The sequence below is a fragment of the Saccoglossus kowalevskii genome, chromosome 14 (assembly GCF_978046115.1).
Source record: "Saccoglossus kowalevskii chromosome 14, keSacKowa6.1, whole genome shotgun sequence".
In the NCBI taxonomy this organism is placed as follows: Eukaryota; Metazoa; Hemichordata; class Enteropneusta; family Harrimaniidae; genus Saccoglossus; species Saccoglossus kowalevskii.
This window is the reverse complement of record NC_140654.1, coordinates 8,490,722-8,505,738: the sequence shown is the minus strand read 5'-3', so window position 1 is coordinate 8,505,738 and position 15,017 is coordinate 8,490,722. Positions and strand designations below refer to the sequence as shown.

General features: G+C 35.6%; 1 protein-coding gene across 1 annotated transcript; it reads right to left on the bottom strand.

Annotated features, from left to right (window-relative positions):
• Nucleotides 1–3,063: 3,063 nt before the first annotated feature.
• Nucleotides 3,064–14,239, bottom strand: LOC102802436 (uncharacterized). Its single transcript, XM_006820981.3, has 3 exons — nucleotides 14,060–14,239; nucleotides 6,060–10,648; nucleotides 3,064–3,783 (listed from the first exon to the last, which is right to left on the bottom strand). Exon 2 carries the CDS (start codon nucleotides 10,600–10,602, stop codon nucleotides 6,061–6,063), a length of 4,542 nt encoding a protein of 1,513 aa, XP_006821044.3. The 5' UTR covers nucleotides 10,603–10,648; nucleotides 14,060–14,239; the 3' UTR covers nucleotides 3,064–3,783; nucleotide 6,060.
• Nucleotides 14,240–15,017: the final 778 nt, after the last annotated feature.

The following is a 15,017-nucleotide window of genomic DNA, read 5'->3' as shown; positions in this document are numbered from 1 at the left end:
GATGGCAATTCAGGGATAAGTCAGTCTCTAATGGATAAGAGTTCTTATTACATAATATACCCATAGACATCAATGGATGGCAATTCAGGAATAAGTCAGTCTCTAATGGATAAGAGTTCTTATTACATAATATACCCATAGACATCAATGGATGGCAATTCAGGAATAAGTCAGTCTCTAATGGATAAGAGTTCTTATTACATAATATACCCATAGACATCAATGGATGGCAATTCAGGAATAAGTCAGTCTCTAATGGATAAGAGTTCTTATTACATAATATACCCATAGACATCAATGGATGGCAATTCAGGAATAAGTCAGTCTCTAATGGATAAGAGTTATTATTACATAATATACCCATAGACATCAATGGATGGCAATTCAGAAATAAGTCAGTCTCTAATGGATAAGAGTTCTTATTACATAATATACCCATAGACATCAATGGATGGCAATTCAAAATAAGTCAGTCTCTAATGGATAAGAGTTCTTATTACATAATATACCCATAGACATCAATGGATGGCAATTCAGGGATAAGTCAGTCTCTAATGGATAAGAGTTCTTATTACATAATATACCCATAGACATCAAGGGATGGCAATTCAGGAATAAGTCAGTCTCTAATGGATAGGAGTCCTTATTACATAATAAACCCATAGACATCAATGGATGGCAATTCAGGAATGAATAAATCTCCAATGGATAGGAGACCTTATTACATAATACACCCATAGACATCAATGGATGGCAATTCAGGAATAAATGCAATCTCTAATGGATAGGAGTTCTTATTACATAATATACCCATAGACATCAATAGATGGCAATTCAGGAATAAATGCAATCTCTAATGGATAGGAGTTCTTATTACATAATAAACCCATAGACATCAATGGATGGCAATTCAGGAATAAATGCAATCTCTAATGGATAGGAGTCCTTATTACACAATATACCCATAGACATCAATGGATGGCAATTCAGGAATAAATGCAATCTCTAATGGATAGGAGTCGTTATTACATAATATATCCACAGACATCAATGGATGGCAATTCAGGAATAAATGCAATCTCTAATGGATAGTTCTTATTACATAATAAACCCATAGACATCAATGGATGGCAATTCAGAAATGGATAAATCTCTAATGGATAGGAGTCCTTATTACACAATATACCATAGACATCAATGGATGGCAATTCAGGAATAAATGCAATCTCTAATGGATAGGAGTCCATATTACATTATATACCCATAGACATCAATGGATGATAATTCAGGAACGAATACAATGATTAGGAGCCTTTATTACACAATTTTCCCATAGAAATCATTGTTGGGCTATTCTGAAATGAATGAGAAAAAATTGACATACTCTTTTGAGAAAAATTGATCCAGGCATGTCTGATAAATGAAGTTTGATAGAAGTCAAAACACGAGTTCCTGTTTAAAACTATGTCCAGAGAAGCCGAATTTATGCATGCTGTTTTGTTGCCATTTGATGATCAAATACACAGTAATTAGTTTAAATATGTTTCATTTAATTTAGTGTAATTATTAAATTTAAATTTTGTATTGATGTATTTATTTTTTTGTATCCTGCTCATTATTTAAAGTCAGAAAAATATTAATACTGTAAATAGCAAAAAATAAACATTTTCGTGATTCTCTCAAGGCGGCGAGAATTGGAAAATGTTGTGGCAGTGAAAATAATCCCTAGAGTCCTGGAGTGAGTCACAATGACATTTGTGAAATGTTTTCATCATGTCATTAACTCAACAAATTGAAAAAATTCCTAGGAGCGAAAAATAAATAGTTTATACAACGTACATCCACAACAAAAATATGCAAATTAAGAATTCCTGGTCAGAAAATTAATTTTGCCTACAACATTCCCAGGAACATTACAAGCTGTGTTTATGACTTTAATGAAAACTGTTGTAAAGTAATAATGTCAATGTAAATATGGAATAGACTTTACAAAATGATGATTACGTGACTAAGGACATAAAAGTATTTTTAATCAATTTTGTTGTAGTCTGCCAGTCAATCAAAAAAAACAGTGAAGCCCAACATTGTCTGAGAAGTAAAACAAGTCTTAGTTTGTATCCTCGGGCGGACATCGAGGCATTTTCACCTCCTGGCAACCATCACGTTGAAAACAAAGACCGTAAACTCCCAGAAAACTGTACTTTGGGCTAGTTGTTGAGACTCTTCTAAATAGTGTAACAAGATTACACTTATATGTGCAACATAGACATTTGGTTGCTCAGGATTACTTCATAGTTTGTGCTGTTTCCTCAACATTAGCTCGTGCAGTCCATAGAAATACATGGGACAGTGGTGTGCGCTTAGCAACCAAGAACGTTCTGTGACGTAGCTCTGCCCCGAGGATAGTCACAACATATCGCATGACAACCAAGGCAATAAGATGACCACCATTTTGGATTTGATAGACAAAAATGCATATGCAAGGATTTGATTGATTATGTGTGATGTTTGAATATGATCTGTTGAGGTATGTCAAAGATGCATTATTTTTTTAAAAAAATGTTGAATTTATGGTCCCATTATGTTCAACGTATGTACCAAGTTTGACAAATACCAGTTCTCGAATGGCATTTTAGGCATTAAAACTACTGCCATTCATCATTCTTGAATCCAATCATAAAACAAATGAATGTATACATGTCCAAAATAATTGTTTCAGGCATGTGCGAGATATGGCTGGATACGGACAGACTCATGCATGCATGACTTTGTGCACACTGAAGTCGGACAGCTAGGTCAATCATTCATCATCTAAGAATAAAAAGTATCAAAGTCAAAGCCAACAGCACTGGTATTTTTCAGTAGTTTGTGGCTGTCGACTTTATTTTAGATCCTGCTGTTAATTATACAGGTCTACCCATGATAAAGAACACCTGTTCAGACAGTTGATATAGGAAAGTGAAGGTGTAAGTTATTTTATAAACTCAGTATCACACACAGAATACCTGCGAATGTTACCCAGTGTCTTTTTGAAAACAAACTTTTTGTGAGGAATGACATGCATGCATTTCATACTGTTTTATTGAATGTAATACCAGAATAACAAAGCTTTTTTTTGTGACTGGAATCTTAGCAAAAGGCAAGCGATTTGAAAATGGTGGACTGTAACATTTGGAGGGAATACGTTCCCAATACTGCCAGTACCAGTGTGGTTGAATTTTCCTTATTTCCAGTACTTTCAACTCTAGTGATGAGTTGACTTTAAAATAGAAAAATCAATTCTTTTAATTTAGAAGTACAAACTCACTTGCTGTGAGAGTAAATAGCCCTGCTCCTGGCAGAGGTGAAAATAACATACAGTACAATTACCCATACTGAAAATCACTGTCAAAATAGATTACAAACATATGCACAGTGAAAAAATATTTGATATGCAACTAGAAAAAAATAAGTCTTATACATGTTATATGTAGTCTGTTGATAAACTTTTTTACAAACAATTTCAGATTTCAACTGCTAACGTTACAGTATTAATTATTTCTGTAGGTTAAAAGAAATTGGCTTAGTCAGCTCTGACATGTTCAAGTACTTTTTTTCCCCTTGCCTTTCTAATCACAATCACAGGAAATAATTTGACAACATTTCAAGAAATTCTTGCATCAAGAGAATTTCAGCATAATCCATTCTTAATGTTCTTCCTGCATGCAGCACCTCATGGTGTAAACTGGGAGGATAACTTCCTGCACAAGTACAACTCAGTTCTCTTGCCAGCACCTGTAAGAACTACAAATCAAATAATTCAATGTAAAAACAGGTGTATTTATGTGAATCTATATAATCTATATAATCACATAAACATTTTTAAAAATAATAGGTCATTGTTATTTAGAAGTTGTCGTTGAGAACAATTTGATTTAAAGGGCAGCAGTCGTCGCGCTGTGCATGTGCGACATTCCTGTTGATAAACATTGATTAATCCAATGCGCTCTTCTAATGGAAATCACAAGTATGAGGTTCCACCGAGGCGCGACTAATACTAATTACCGCTCATGACTCTTTCGATACCTTCTAAACACCTAATAAAATAAAAAGGTCTCAGTTTGTAGTCGTTGATCTGCGCAACAGTCAAAGTGGCCATCTTTGTTTATACGAGACCCATATATCTTGTGCATGCGTAGCGCGACGACTACCGCCCTTTGATTTTTGTTATTTTTAGTGCTGTATATTTACTTCTAATCTTTAATATATTCTTGAAATTCATTTCTTTAAAATTGAGGTATTTCTTATTTCACTTTTTTCCATGCATTTCCTATTTCCTATGCGGACATCGGAGTACCACACCAGCCTATCAGAAAGTAAGCCTGGCTTTGTGAGTACATAAGGAATGGTGCCTGCACTTAGTTGCTACAATTTACTGCTGTTTATATTTGCTTTTTTATGAAATAAAGAATTTCAGAGTGTTTTACGATACACCACTGATCATAGTCTTCTTTGGCTCAGAATATAGTCTCCAGGTCTTAACATCCAGTAATATTTTAGACCCAAGTGTGGAAAGCATATATCACTGATTCTCTCAGTATATAAATTCTCCCCACCCACGGAAGTATTTTAGTTAATTTTACATGCCGACAGATTTTCGTTATGCGATCTCCAAAACTTGAATAACCTAAAGTGACTGTCGTATAGCTTTGATTGGCAGAGTTATTAGTTCAATGATTATAACACGAATGAGAATTTCTATTTGTGCCAGTCGAAATTGTTGGGGTTCATGATCAGAAAAATGAAAAAAAAAAATGCTTTCTAAAATACAGCTTCCAGGAATGCCACAGAGTGAACTGTATTTAAATGCTATTGCATTGTCCCACAATGAGTTGTGTATTAGAGAATAATGCAGTAACTATACAGTATTTGTCAGACTAGAAGCGTGTATCCAAATAGCACATGTGAGCCCAAAATTGCAATTCATTACTAAATAAACCTTTATTTGACTATAAAACACCCATGACATTTATATAATCACATACGCTACTAACAGAGGAAATATGATATAAAATCTATGTTGTTGTAAACTCATAGAAGCTGTAACCTCCAGTTACAAATATAGTTTATAGGGCTGTAGTTTAGAAACCCTGCCCACTTCTACTAAACCATGCCTAAATTATAATTCGCTGGTCAGTTAACAGTTAAACAAGCAGCCTGATGGCTGAGATAGCTCTGCTGTTAGCAATGCACATTTCAATTAAAGAACTGAAGATATCATTAGAAAATGAACAATATGTATAGTATCAAAGCAATCGGACTCTCTGTTTTCAACAAAAATTTGAAAATATCATTTTTCACCAAAAATGACAAACATATCCACCAAAATTGGAGAATTGAAGATATCATCATGAAATGAACAAATCTGAGAGAGGTCCACATGTAGTACCTATATATGTAATATCAAAGCAATCAGACTTGCAGTTTTTAACAAGGAGTCGAAAACTTCACTATTTACCAAAAATAGAGAATTTGAGATTTTGACATGAAATGAACAAATCCGAGAAAGAACCATCCAAGGTACTTGCATATCAAATTTGAAAACATTCTGATTTGTGGTTTCGAAGAGGAAGTTGAAATTGTAAAGTTGACGACAACGGACAATCAGTAATATGAACAGCTCCGCTGTCGACAAAGTTCATGTTTAGATGGTAATCAACTAGCACATAAACATGTACTGTGTGTGCAACAGCACTAAACCAACCCGGTTATTACTTATTTTTTATAGGCGATGCATTCTCAGTGATCGAGTGAAAGATTCACCGTGACGTGTATAGCCAGTTAATTTGGTGTCGTATATCTACCTACATTCACTTTAACATAGTATATACGCTGCCACGCAAACAATTCACATTTAGTTATTTGCATATAATTATGACCTATCATATTACTCATCGTTGGCCAAACTAAGGTTATTGTTTCAGCAATTTGTTATTTTCATAGGGAATAGAAGTTTCCAAAAATGTAGCTTATGAAAATGGTTTAAAATGCCAGGTGATGTATCAACTTTACACAATTACCTTATAATGAAGTAGTCATCACTTCCTGAAGACTTGCCACTGCCTGAGCACAAATGTCAATACCCTCAGTAGCAATATCTGAATGAACCACAGTAGCAATACCTGGATGGTTCTCAGTAGTAATATCTGGATGGACCACAGTAGAAATACCTGAATGGGCCTCAGTAGCAATATCTGGATGGGCCTCAGTAGCAATATCTGGATGGACCACAGTAGCAATATCTGAATGGACCACAGTAGCAATATCTGAATGGACCACAGTAGCAATATCTGAATGGACCACAGTAGCAATATTTGAATGGGCCTCACTAGCAATATCTGGATGGGCCTCAGTAGCAATATCTGTCACTGGCTGAATGAATACCACTTGATGGACCTCTTCAGTAGCATTGTCTGCGTTGGGCAAAAATCTACAGAACTTTCGATGATTTTCAAGACTTTTCTTTCTATCAAAACTGTGATGACACTGGCTGCAAGCAAACCTTCGGGAATGGATCTTCAGATGAATGTGCAGGGAATCTTCTGTTTTGAAACCTTGTTTGCAATGGCCACAACGAAAAGGCAACTTGTGAGTAGCCTTGTGTTTTAGCAACTGATACTGTGCTTTGAAAGTCACTCTGCATATAGTACATACAAATGGTCTAGTTGTATTATGTGTTGATTCATGATTTCGCAGGTTTCTTTCAGTCTTGAACTTCTTACCGCAAGTAAGACATGTGTGAGGGCGATGATCTGAATGTGCAATCATGTGTTTTTTCATACACTTAACATTCAAAACGATTCCACAAGTTTCACAGGCAGCAGTAGGACCAGTTTTATGAACATGGTTTTGATGAGCAGTTAAGTTTCCTTTTTTTTTAAACAACTTCCCACAAAATTCGCATTCAAAGGGCTTTTCATCATTATGCAATTTTTTATGGGCATTCAAACTCTGAATGTAACCAAAAGATTTCCCACACAAATGACACAGGAATGGTTTCTCCTTTGTATGCGTCTTTAAATGATCTTTCAGTCCAGTTCTGAATGTCTTTCCACAAGTCGGACATGTGTGAGGACGATAATCAGAATGTGTAATCATGTGCTTCTTAAGGAAGTTGACATTCATAACTTTATTGCAGACTTGACATGCAGTGGTTGGACCAGCTCGATGAACACGTTTTTTATGATCAGTTAAGTTTCCTTTCGACTTGAACCCTTTACTACACAAATCACATTCATAGGGTTTCTCATAGCTGTGAATTTTTTTATGAGCATTAAAACTCTGTATGTATCTAAAGGATTTTCCACACAGATGACATAAGTATGATTTTTCTTTTGTATGCGACTTCATGTGATCTTTCAGTCCTGCCTCTCGGGCAAAGTCCTTACTGCACACAGTACATTTAAAGGGTCTCAGATTTTCATGAACAGTTTGGTTATGGAGCTTAAGAGTTTGTGGGTAGCCGAAAGACCTGCCACACTTCTCACAAACATATGGCCTTTCCCCTAAATGGACTGCACGCATGTGCAACTTAGCTTTATTTGCGGCTCTGAATTTTTTTCCACAAGAAGTACAAGCATATGACATTTTACCAGACTTTTTAATTTTATGCGAGAGACCTTCCAAAGGCTGCACATACAAAGGATCCACCAACTTCAGAGCTTCTGAATCTTCCATGTGGCACTCGCGTATATGTTTATCAAGTGCTACTCGTGTTGCATATGGAATTTTACATAATGGGCAATTTAATTGATTTGTGGAATTCATCTGCACAGACTTTCTTCTGAATTTTATCCCTGGATGTTTACTGCGACAGTGAAAATGCAGGGCAATATTTGAAACTAGCCTTTCATCACAAACCTTGCAAACAAAATTCTTGTCACTTCTGTGTGACATCATATGCTGTTTCAATGCATGAATACTATCTAATGTTTCGTTGCAGACATTACATTTATGAAGAGCCCTTGTAGTTTGTTGGTCAGAGTTTTGTGTACTTTGATGTAATTGTTTTACATGTAATTTGAAGTCAAGTAGGTTGTTGCATGGAAACTCACATAAAGGACAGTTGAATTCTGTACCTCCCTCTGTTGATTTTAATCCATCTTTTGTTACATCATCTGAATGATCCAACTCTTTCTCATCTTTCTCAGCACCCTGGGCAGCAATACTAGTTTCTGCCTCCTCATCTAGGACTGTGGTACTATTTTCATCATCCCCAGCCTCTTTATCTGTCATAGCAATACTATCATCATCCAGGGTAGCTGTACTAGTTCCAGTCTCCTTATCTACCTCAGTTGTGCTATGTTTATCATTAATTAGAACAGTGTTCCCTAAAGTATCATCATTTGTCAATCCCAGGTTGGATTCTTTTTCACAAGTCCCACCATATGTGACAATCATGTCATTGTTTTCATCAAAGGATAGCACTTTCTCTTGTTCTGCAGCTGCAACAATATTCATTGATGTCACTATGTCAGGATCAGGATCTACTGGAACCCCAATATCACGAACATCAGTTTCATCCTTTTGTGCAGTATCTTTAACAGAAATTGATATCCCATCCTTAGTTCTGTCATGCTCCTCTGCACCAAGATTATTATCCACAATAAATCTGCCAGGACTAATTTGTGTGATTGAGAGTCTTGTATCTTTCTGCTTATCCACAGGATTATTACTGCCATTTGAATGCTTTTCTTTCAAATGATTCTTCAGTTTACTCATGTCCCTACAAGTTTCATCACACAATGGGCAACTAAACATATCACCGAACTGTGAATCACCTTCTTCCTCACAATCATTACTTGATTCTGACATTAGTTCATCCTTACTGTGTTCCAATAAATCTTCTCCTTGCTTCCTTGGTGGTTTGCTGATCATTTCAGGATTCACTTCACCATGCTTTGTTCGACAGTGTTTATGCACATTGGAACTTGTAGTGAACTGACTCCCACAAACATTACAAGTGAAATACTTGTCTAAAGTAGCCGTTTTTTCGGAACATTTACCAATCATTTCCGGCTTTACTCCCCCATGTTTTGTCCGACAGTGCTTATAGAGATTTGAACTTGTAGTGAATAACTGGCCACAGAGGTTACACGAGTATGGTCGTTCACCAGTGTGTATTCGCATGTGTCTTTTCAGTCCAGTGCTACCATACAGTGTTTTATTACATATTTCACATTGTAGATTCTCATTCAGGTTTGTTCTGCTTCGGGTGTTTTTACTTGGACTTGAGAAACTGTTGGTGTTATTTACAGCACTACTCACACTATTGTTATTTTCAAATCGAGATGTGTGTCTCTTTTCTGACTTCTCGGGTGAGTCAATGTCATTCGTACTTAAAGATACATCACCAACATGATCATTTAAATTATTAACATCGGCACTATACTGATTTAAGGCTTCAGAAGTTGTTTCTTCTTGTGACATTACAAATTCCTGTAAATCCTCTCCTTTCCTCTCAAAAGTACGCTTTTCAGACCCTATTTTCTCTGCAATATTTTGACTTGTTTGTGAAGTTGAACTACTCATTGAATCTTCCTCAATTTCTTGCACAACAGATGTGTTCATATTTCTCCCAATCATTTCGGGGGTTGCTTTACCATGCTTACTGCGACAGTGTCTATAAAGGTTAGAACTAACAGTAAATTGGTCTCCACATACATTACAAATGTATGGCTTCTCACCAGTATGTATTCTCATGTGCTTTTTCAGGCGGTCAGCAGAAAAACTTTTATTGCAAAATGTGCATTGCTGATTCGGTACACTCAATGGTCTTCTGGGTTTTTTGGCAGATAGTTTATCGTGTCTTCGAGCACCAAAGCGTGAAGCCAAATTTGGAGTTTTTTTACATCTTCTAGACAAAGTTTCTTGTCGTTTTACTGTTTGAGGAGACCAATCACAATCTTGACTATCATCACCAGATGGTTTTCCATCTTCAACTTCACTGTCATCAGAATCCTTATTTATGTTAACTTCCTTTGCTGTTGAACAATTAGACTCAAATTCTTCTGTGTTTCTTGTCTCGGTAAGACTGACTTTTTTCTTTACTGATGACTGGACTGCATCACCTCCACCTGCCATCTTCAATACTTCTACAGTACATTTCTGAGGAGATGAAACCTTCTGTGAAGTATTTCCTGAATCTGCTGCATTTGCAGGTACTTTAGTGAATCTCTTCATGAAAGCGATACATTCAACACGCAGAGTTTCCACCTCAAACATTTCAGCAATGTTTACCAAATTATTGGCATTTTCATCATTTACTTTTATCTGACCAGTATATACATACTCTACAAATTGTTCTAATGATTTAATATCCATATTGTCAATTTGGAGTGTACCTGCATCAGAGTTGGGCTCATCTATGTATAAAGTTCTCTTAGCAAATTCACTGACAGCAGTGAATACAACTCGATGACAGGAAACTTCCTGCTCGCCATTACTTAGTCGTAAATCTGTCCCAATATTGTTTTCCCTCATAATGTTCAGTTTGTCTAAAATGATAGCAGAATGGTTGGAGCTCTTCAAAACCCACTCACTGGCAGTGTTTGAAGTGTTCATCTTGGAAAGTTCAATAACAGTGGAATATGTTACAAGGAATTTGAATCTGCAATATAAAAGAAAATGAAAATTATGCTACAGTATGTGTAAGAAACTACTGAACTACAGTGCTTCCATGTGATGCGAATTCAATATTCGTTGACCACTGTTGACTGCAAAATTAACGTACAACCATTTCTGTCTCAAGATTATGCAAGTTGATTTATAGGTTGATTCAAAACTAATGATACACTCAGATTTAATCCATTTGACCAAACTGTTGTTTGACGTTAAAGTTAAAGTTAGTAGTGACAGATTCAACTACACACACAGTATGAATGTGTAAAATTCAAAAGCATTTGAACAGTATACTATGACAATATATAATAAACAGACTGAGAAGCAAATTCATATGCAAATTAACTAATTAATATGCAAAAACAGGTATCAGATTTTCATCTGCACAAACAGCAAGCACATACAAAGTTTCATGTCATTGAAAGTTATGCAAATTAGCTAATTGAAATGCAGAGCAAAGGATTCTTGAGATATCAGGGGAACGGTCACACACATTCTTATCGTACCATCGTTGTGACAACACACATTGGATTAACTTTCAATATAGTCAAATAAACTATTATTGTTGCGATATGAACTAGATTAAAACGCATTCCTGTAGGATTGCGTTTTAATTGGAGTTTAATTAAACTCAATTACAATGCAATTCAACATAGAAATGCGTTTTAATTAAGTTTAATCAAATATAAGTTGAATATCCCGAGACTGAACATAGAAATGTTTGGGTAGCTTAGGTTTAGTAAAGAGGGTAGGTATGGTACAATTATATTAATATTAATATAAATTGAACCATACCTTCCCCCTTTACTAAATTAATTAATTAAATATTAATATAAATTATGAAAATAGTGAGGGTCGTCACAATGTAGGGCCTGTCATTACAAGTAAGTCATGTAAATTTAAATTGAAGTCATCACAACGTACCACACACACACATACACATACAGACATTTGCACATTGGAGTCCAAAATTGATTGTAAATCTATGGATTGTGGTCTGTAGAGTATCACAGATGACCTTTGTTCCAAGCTTCATTGAAGACCATTAGTATTAATTAAGTGGTTTTTAGTACATTAATTTATGCAAATTAAATAATTAATACCTACAACCCTAAAGTAATAAGATATGTTCATTATCTCAGAATATCTATGTACCAAGTTTCATTGAAATTTGATGAGTGATACTGGAGTGATCTATGGAACAATTAAAATTTGCTAATTTATGCAAATTAATTAGTACATACCAATTTAAACTCACAGGTAATAAAATAATGTTTGATATCAGTGAAAAAAGGTTAAATTAGTGCGATTATTATGCAAATTATGTAATTCAGATGCACACACACAAATTATCTAATATATATTTATTATATTTTTTTTATGAAATATACAAGAAATTGAAAACAAAATTATCATGACTATCATCTTGAATTGAAAAGCTCATGGTATGATATAGTTTACAGCATGCCATGTATATCATACTCATTTGACCAAGGGTACTTTTCTCAAAAGTCCTGTTTTTTAGGGGCAAGAGTTTAGTCAAGCACCCTACTCAAAAGCTGATCTAAAAGATAATTTTTGTTCACCAGGTGCCAAATTTGGGGAGTCTTTTGGGGGGGGGAAATGAAATTACAAATTGACTTGCGGCGTCATTGATTTTCACAACACATTTACAATGACAAAACAGAAATGATCACAAAAAATATGTACATTTAATTACAATATTATAGATCCCATACTTTTTTTCCTGTTTATTATTTCCTACATAATATGAGGTTATTACAAGGATACTACAAAGCATGAACGAAGAAAGTACAGCGGAAGCATCGACCGACGCGCAGCTGTGTGTACTGTCCGAGTGCATAACTTGTAGCATCCTCCCAATAACCCTATTATTATAATAATAATATTCTTTATTGAAGTCGTATCCTAAAAATGGACATAGATCAAAGTACAATAAAGCATGGTTGTCATTCCATGTCAAAAACAATCAGAAGAAAGAAAACATTTATTTTTATACCATCAGAACAATGCCCTCTGACGTAACAGGTCAAATTTGCAAAATATGTATTTTCTAGTGTCTTTGTTCAAATTAACCTCAAACAACATCCATGGCTAATCTGAAATGAAAATATGCCACGTTTAAAAAAAAATCTGGCATGTGTTAGTAACACATCAGATTTCAAAACAACAATTTCAATAATTGTGCCCATATCGACCCATGGGTAGAAAAGGTAGTGTATTCACATTAAAAGAATTGCAGTTCCCAAATGAGGCCATGGAACAAAGGTCCTGATGCAAACAAGCATGTCCACTGCGTGGTCAGAATGGGCGTTATTTATACTCATTGGGTGCTCACTCGCACCCTTATGAGTCCTGCTATAGAAAAATGAGATAGGCTTATCAAATTTATATGCACTGTTTTGGATCAACCACTGGGAGCCCAGGAACTATGAACAACTGTACACAGTCTCTATGAGCTGGGGGGGGGGGGGGTATCGGCTGGTATCTAGTGTAAGATATAGACAAGGGATGAAAGCTCCAGCCAGCTCACATTTTATAAACTCGAAAAATCAGTCAGAATGAAAAATGAAATCTATAAAAAATACTAGCTTGAACAATATTAGTTGAACAAAATGTTTAACCCTTAATGCATTAACACATCATTATTGTTATTACCTTTTTAACAATAGTTTATTCTACCTTTATTATTGCTGTTAGTGGGATTTACTACTATTCATGTTTTTATTTTTTATTTTTTTATTTTGATTATTACTATTTTTAATCATTACTTTATTCTTAATGTTTTGTATTATTAGTCTAGTTTTGTTTAGTGTAAATGTAACCATTTTAATTCCTCCTGGGGAATTTTACGTGTTTAATAAAGTATAAGTATAAGCACAGTCCCTGAGGGTGTTGAGGGACTGTGGTATAAGTATAAGTTTCTCTTTCAAACTGCATACAGTTGCTAATAGTTCCTGGGCTCCCTGTGGATCAACCAGATGAGCCAAACACAAACTAATAACTGTCAGAACTTATTATCTCAATTACACTGATTGAATTGAGTTTAAGATATTGCTCGTGGACATGCGCATTCAATGCATTGGATCCATGGCAGTGTTGAGCGGACAGCCAAATAAACGCCCACTCCGACAACGCCCTGATTTCAGCGCTCGTACACCTTTACACAAAGCTGAATAACGTCGTGTTTAGTGGTTTGATACGCCGCCCACGTAAACGACACTAACTGCGCCCGTGAAAGCCCATACCACTAAAACAGACTGGTCTTGAATAAAATCAAATATTCAGATGTCCTGAAATCGTTCATAGGAAACTGAATATGACCTCCAATTCAAAATGGCTGACAGAGGATTCGTGCAGCGCTGTAAAGTGCACTTACTTCTGAATAGTTTAGACCCGATTCATATTTACTAACAATTCTGGACTGGACTAGATTATACTTTCGTTTTTCGGTAGATCCTGGTTATGTTCTTCGCTGTGTATACTCGCCCATTTTTTAGATAATAACAACAGTTTTCGAATCTGGCCACGAGATCGACAGGTTAGAATGCTTAGCTCCTGATTCGTTTGCGGATTCGTATTCATTATCGGGCTTAGGTTTGAGTGATTAAAAAGTATTAATATACTTCATTGTATGTTTTTATAAATTCCATAAAATACGGATTTTAAAAGTAATACAAATCGGAAAAAAACACATAAATATCAACAACAACAAATCGAAACCACCATATCTGCAAATTTAAATGAATCGAATCCGAGGCCAACTTCAGCATCGTAACTGAAATTTATCACACTTTACATAGAGGGCGTTCGCTCCTAGCGTGCTTCACGCACAAGTATAATTTCATATGTTTGCACCATATTTTTTAGAAGCAATCCCAATGTGATACAACAGAGAGAAATGAAAAACAAATATTTGTCGTCATAGTTACAATACAAACAAATCAGAGAATGTCATTTTCAATTGGATAAACTCTCAAAAACAATGTACCGATACAGGGTTGATTACACACTTTTATTTTTAGCCCATGAATGGCTGCTCGTCACTAGTACATCACTCCTATCCTCGGGGGCGGACATCCGGGCATTTTCTACCGCCTGGCAACCCTGGCGGTGAAAACAAAGAGCAAAAACTCGCAGAAAACGGCACTTTGCGATTGTTGTTGAGAGTCCCCTGAACAGAGTAACAAGATTTGCCCTACGTGTGTAACATATATAAATTCGGTTGTTCAGGATTACTTCAAAGTTGAGTCATTGTGTTGTTTTCTCGAATTTTCACCGGCTCCACCGGCGTTCCACAGCAGCGCGCACAGAGCCCGTAGATATACGTTGTACGG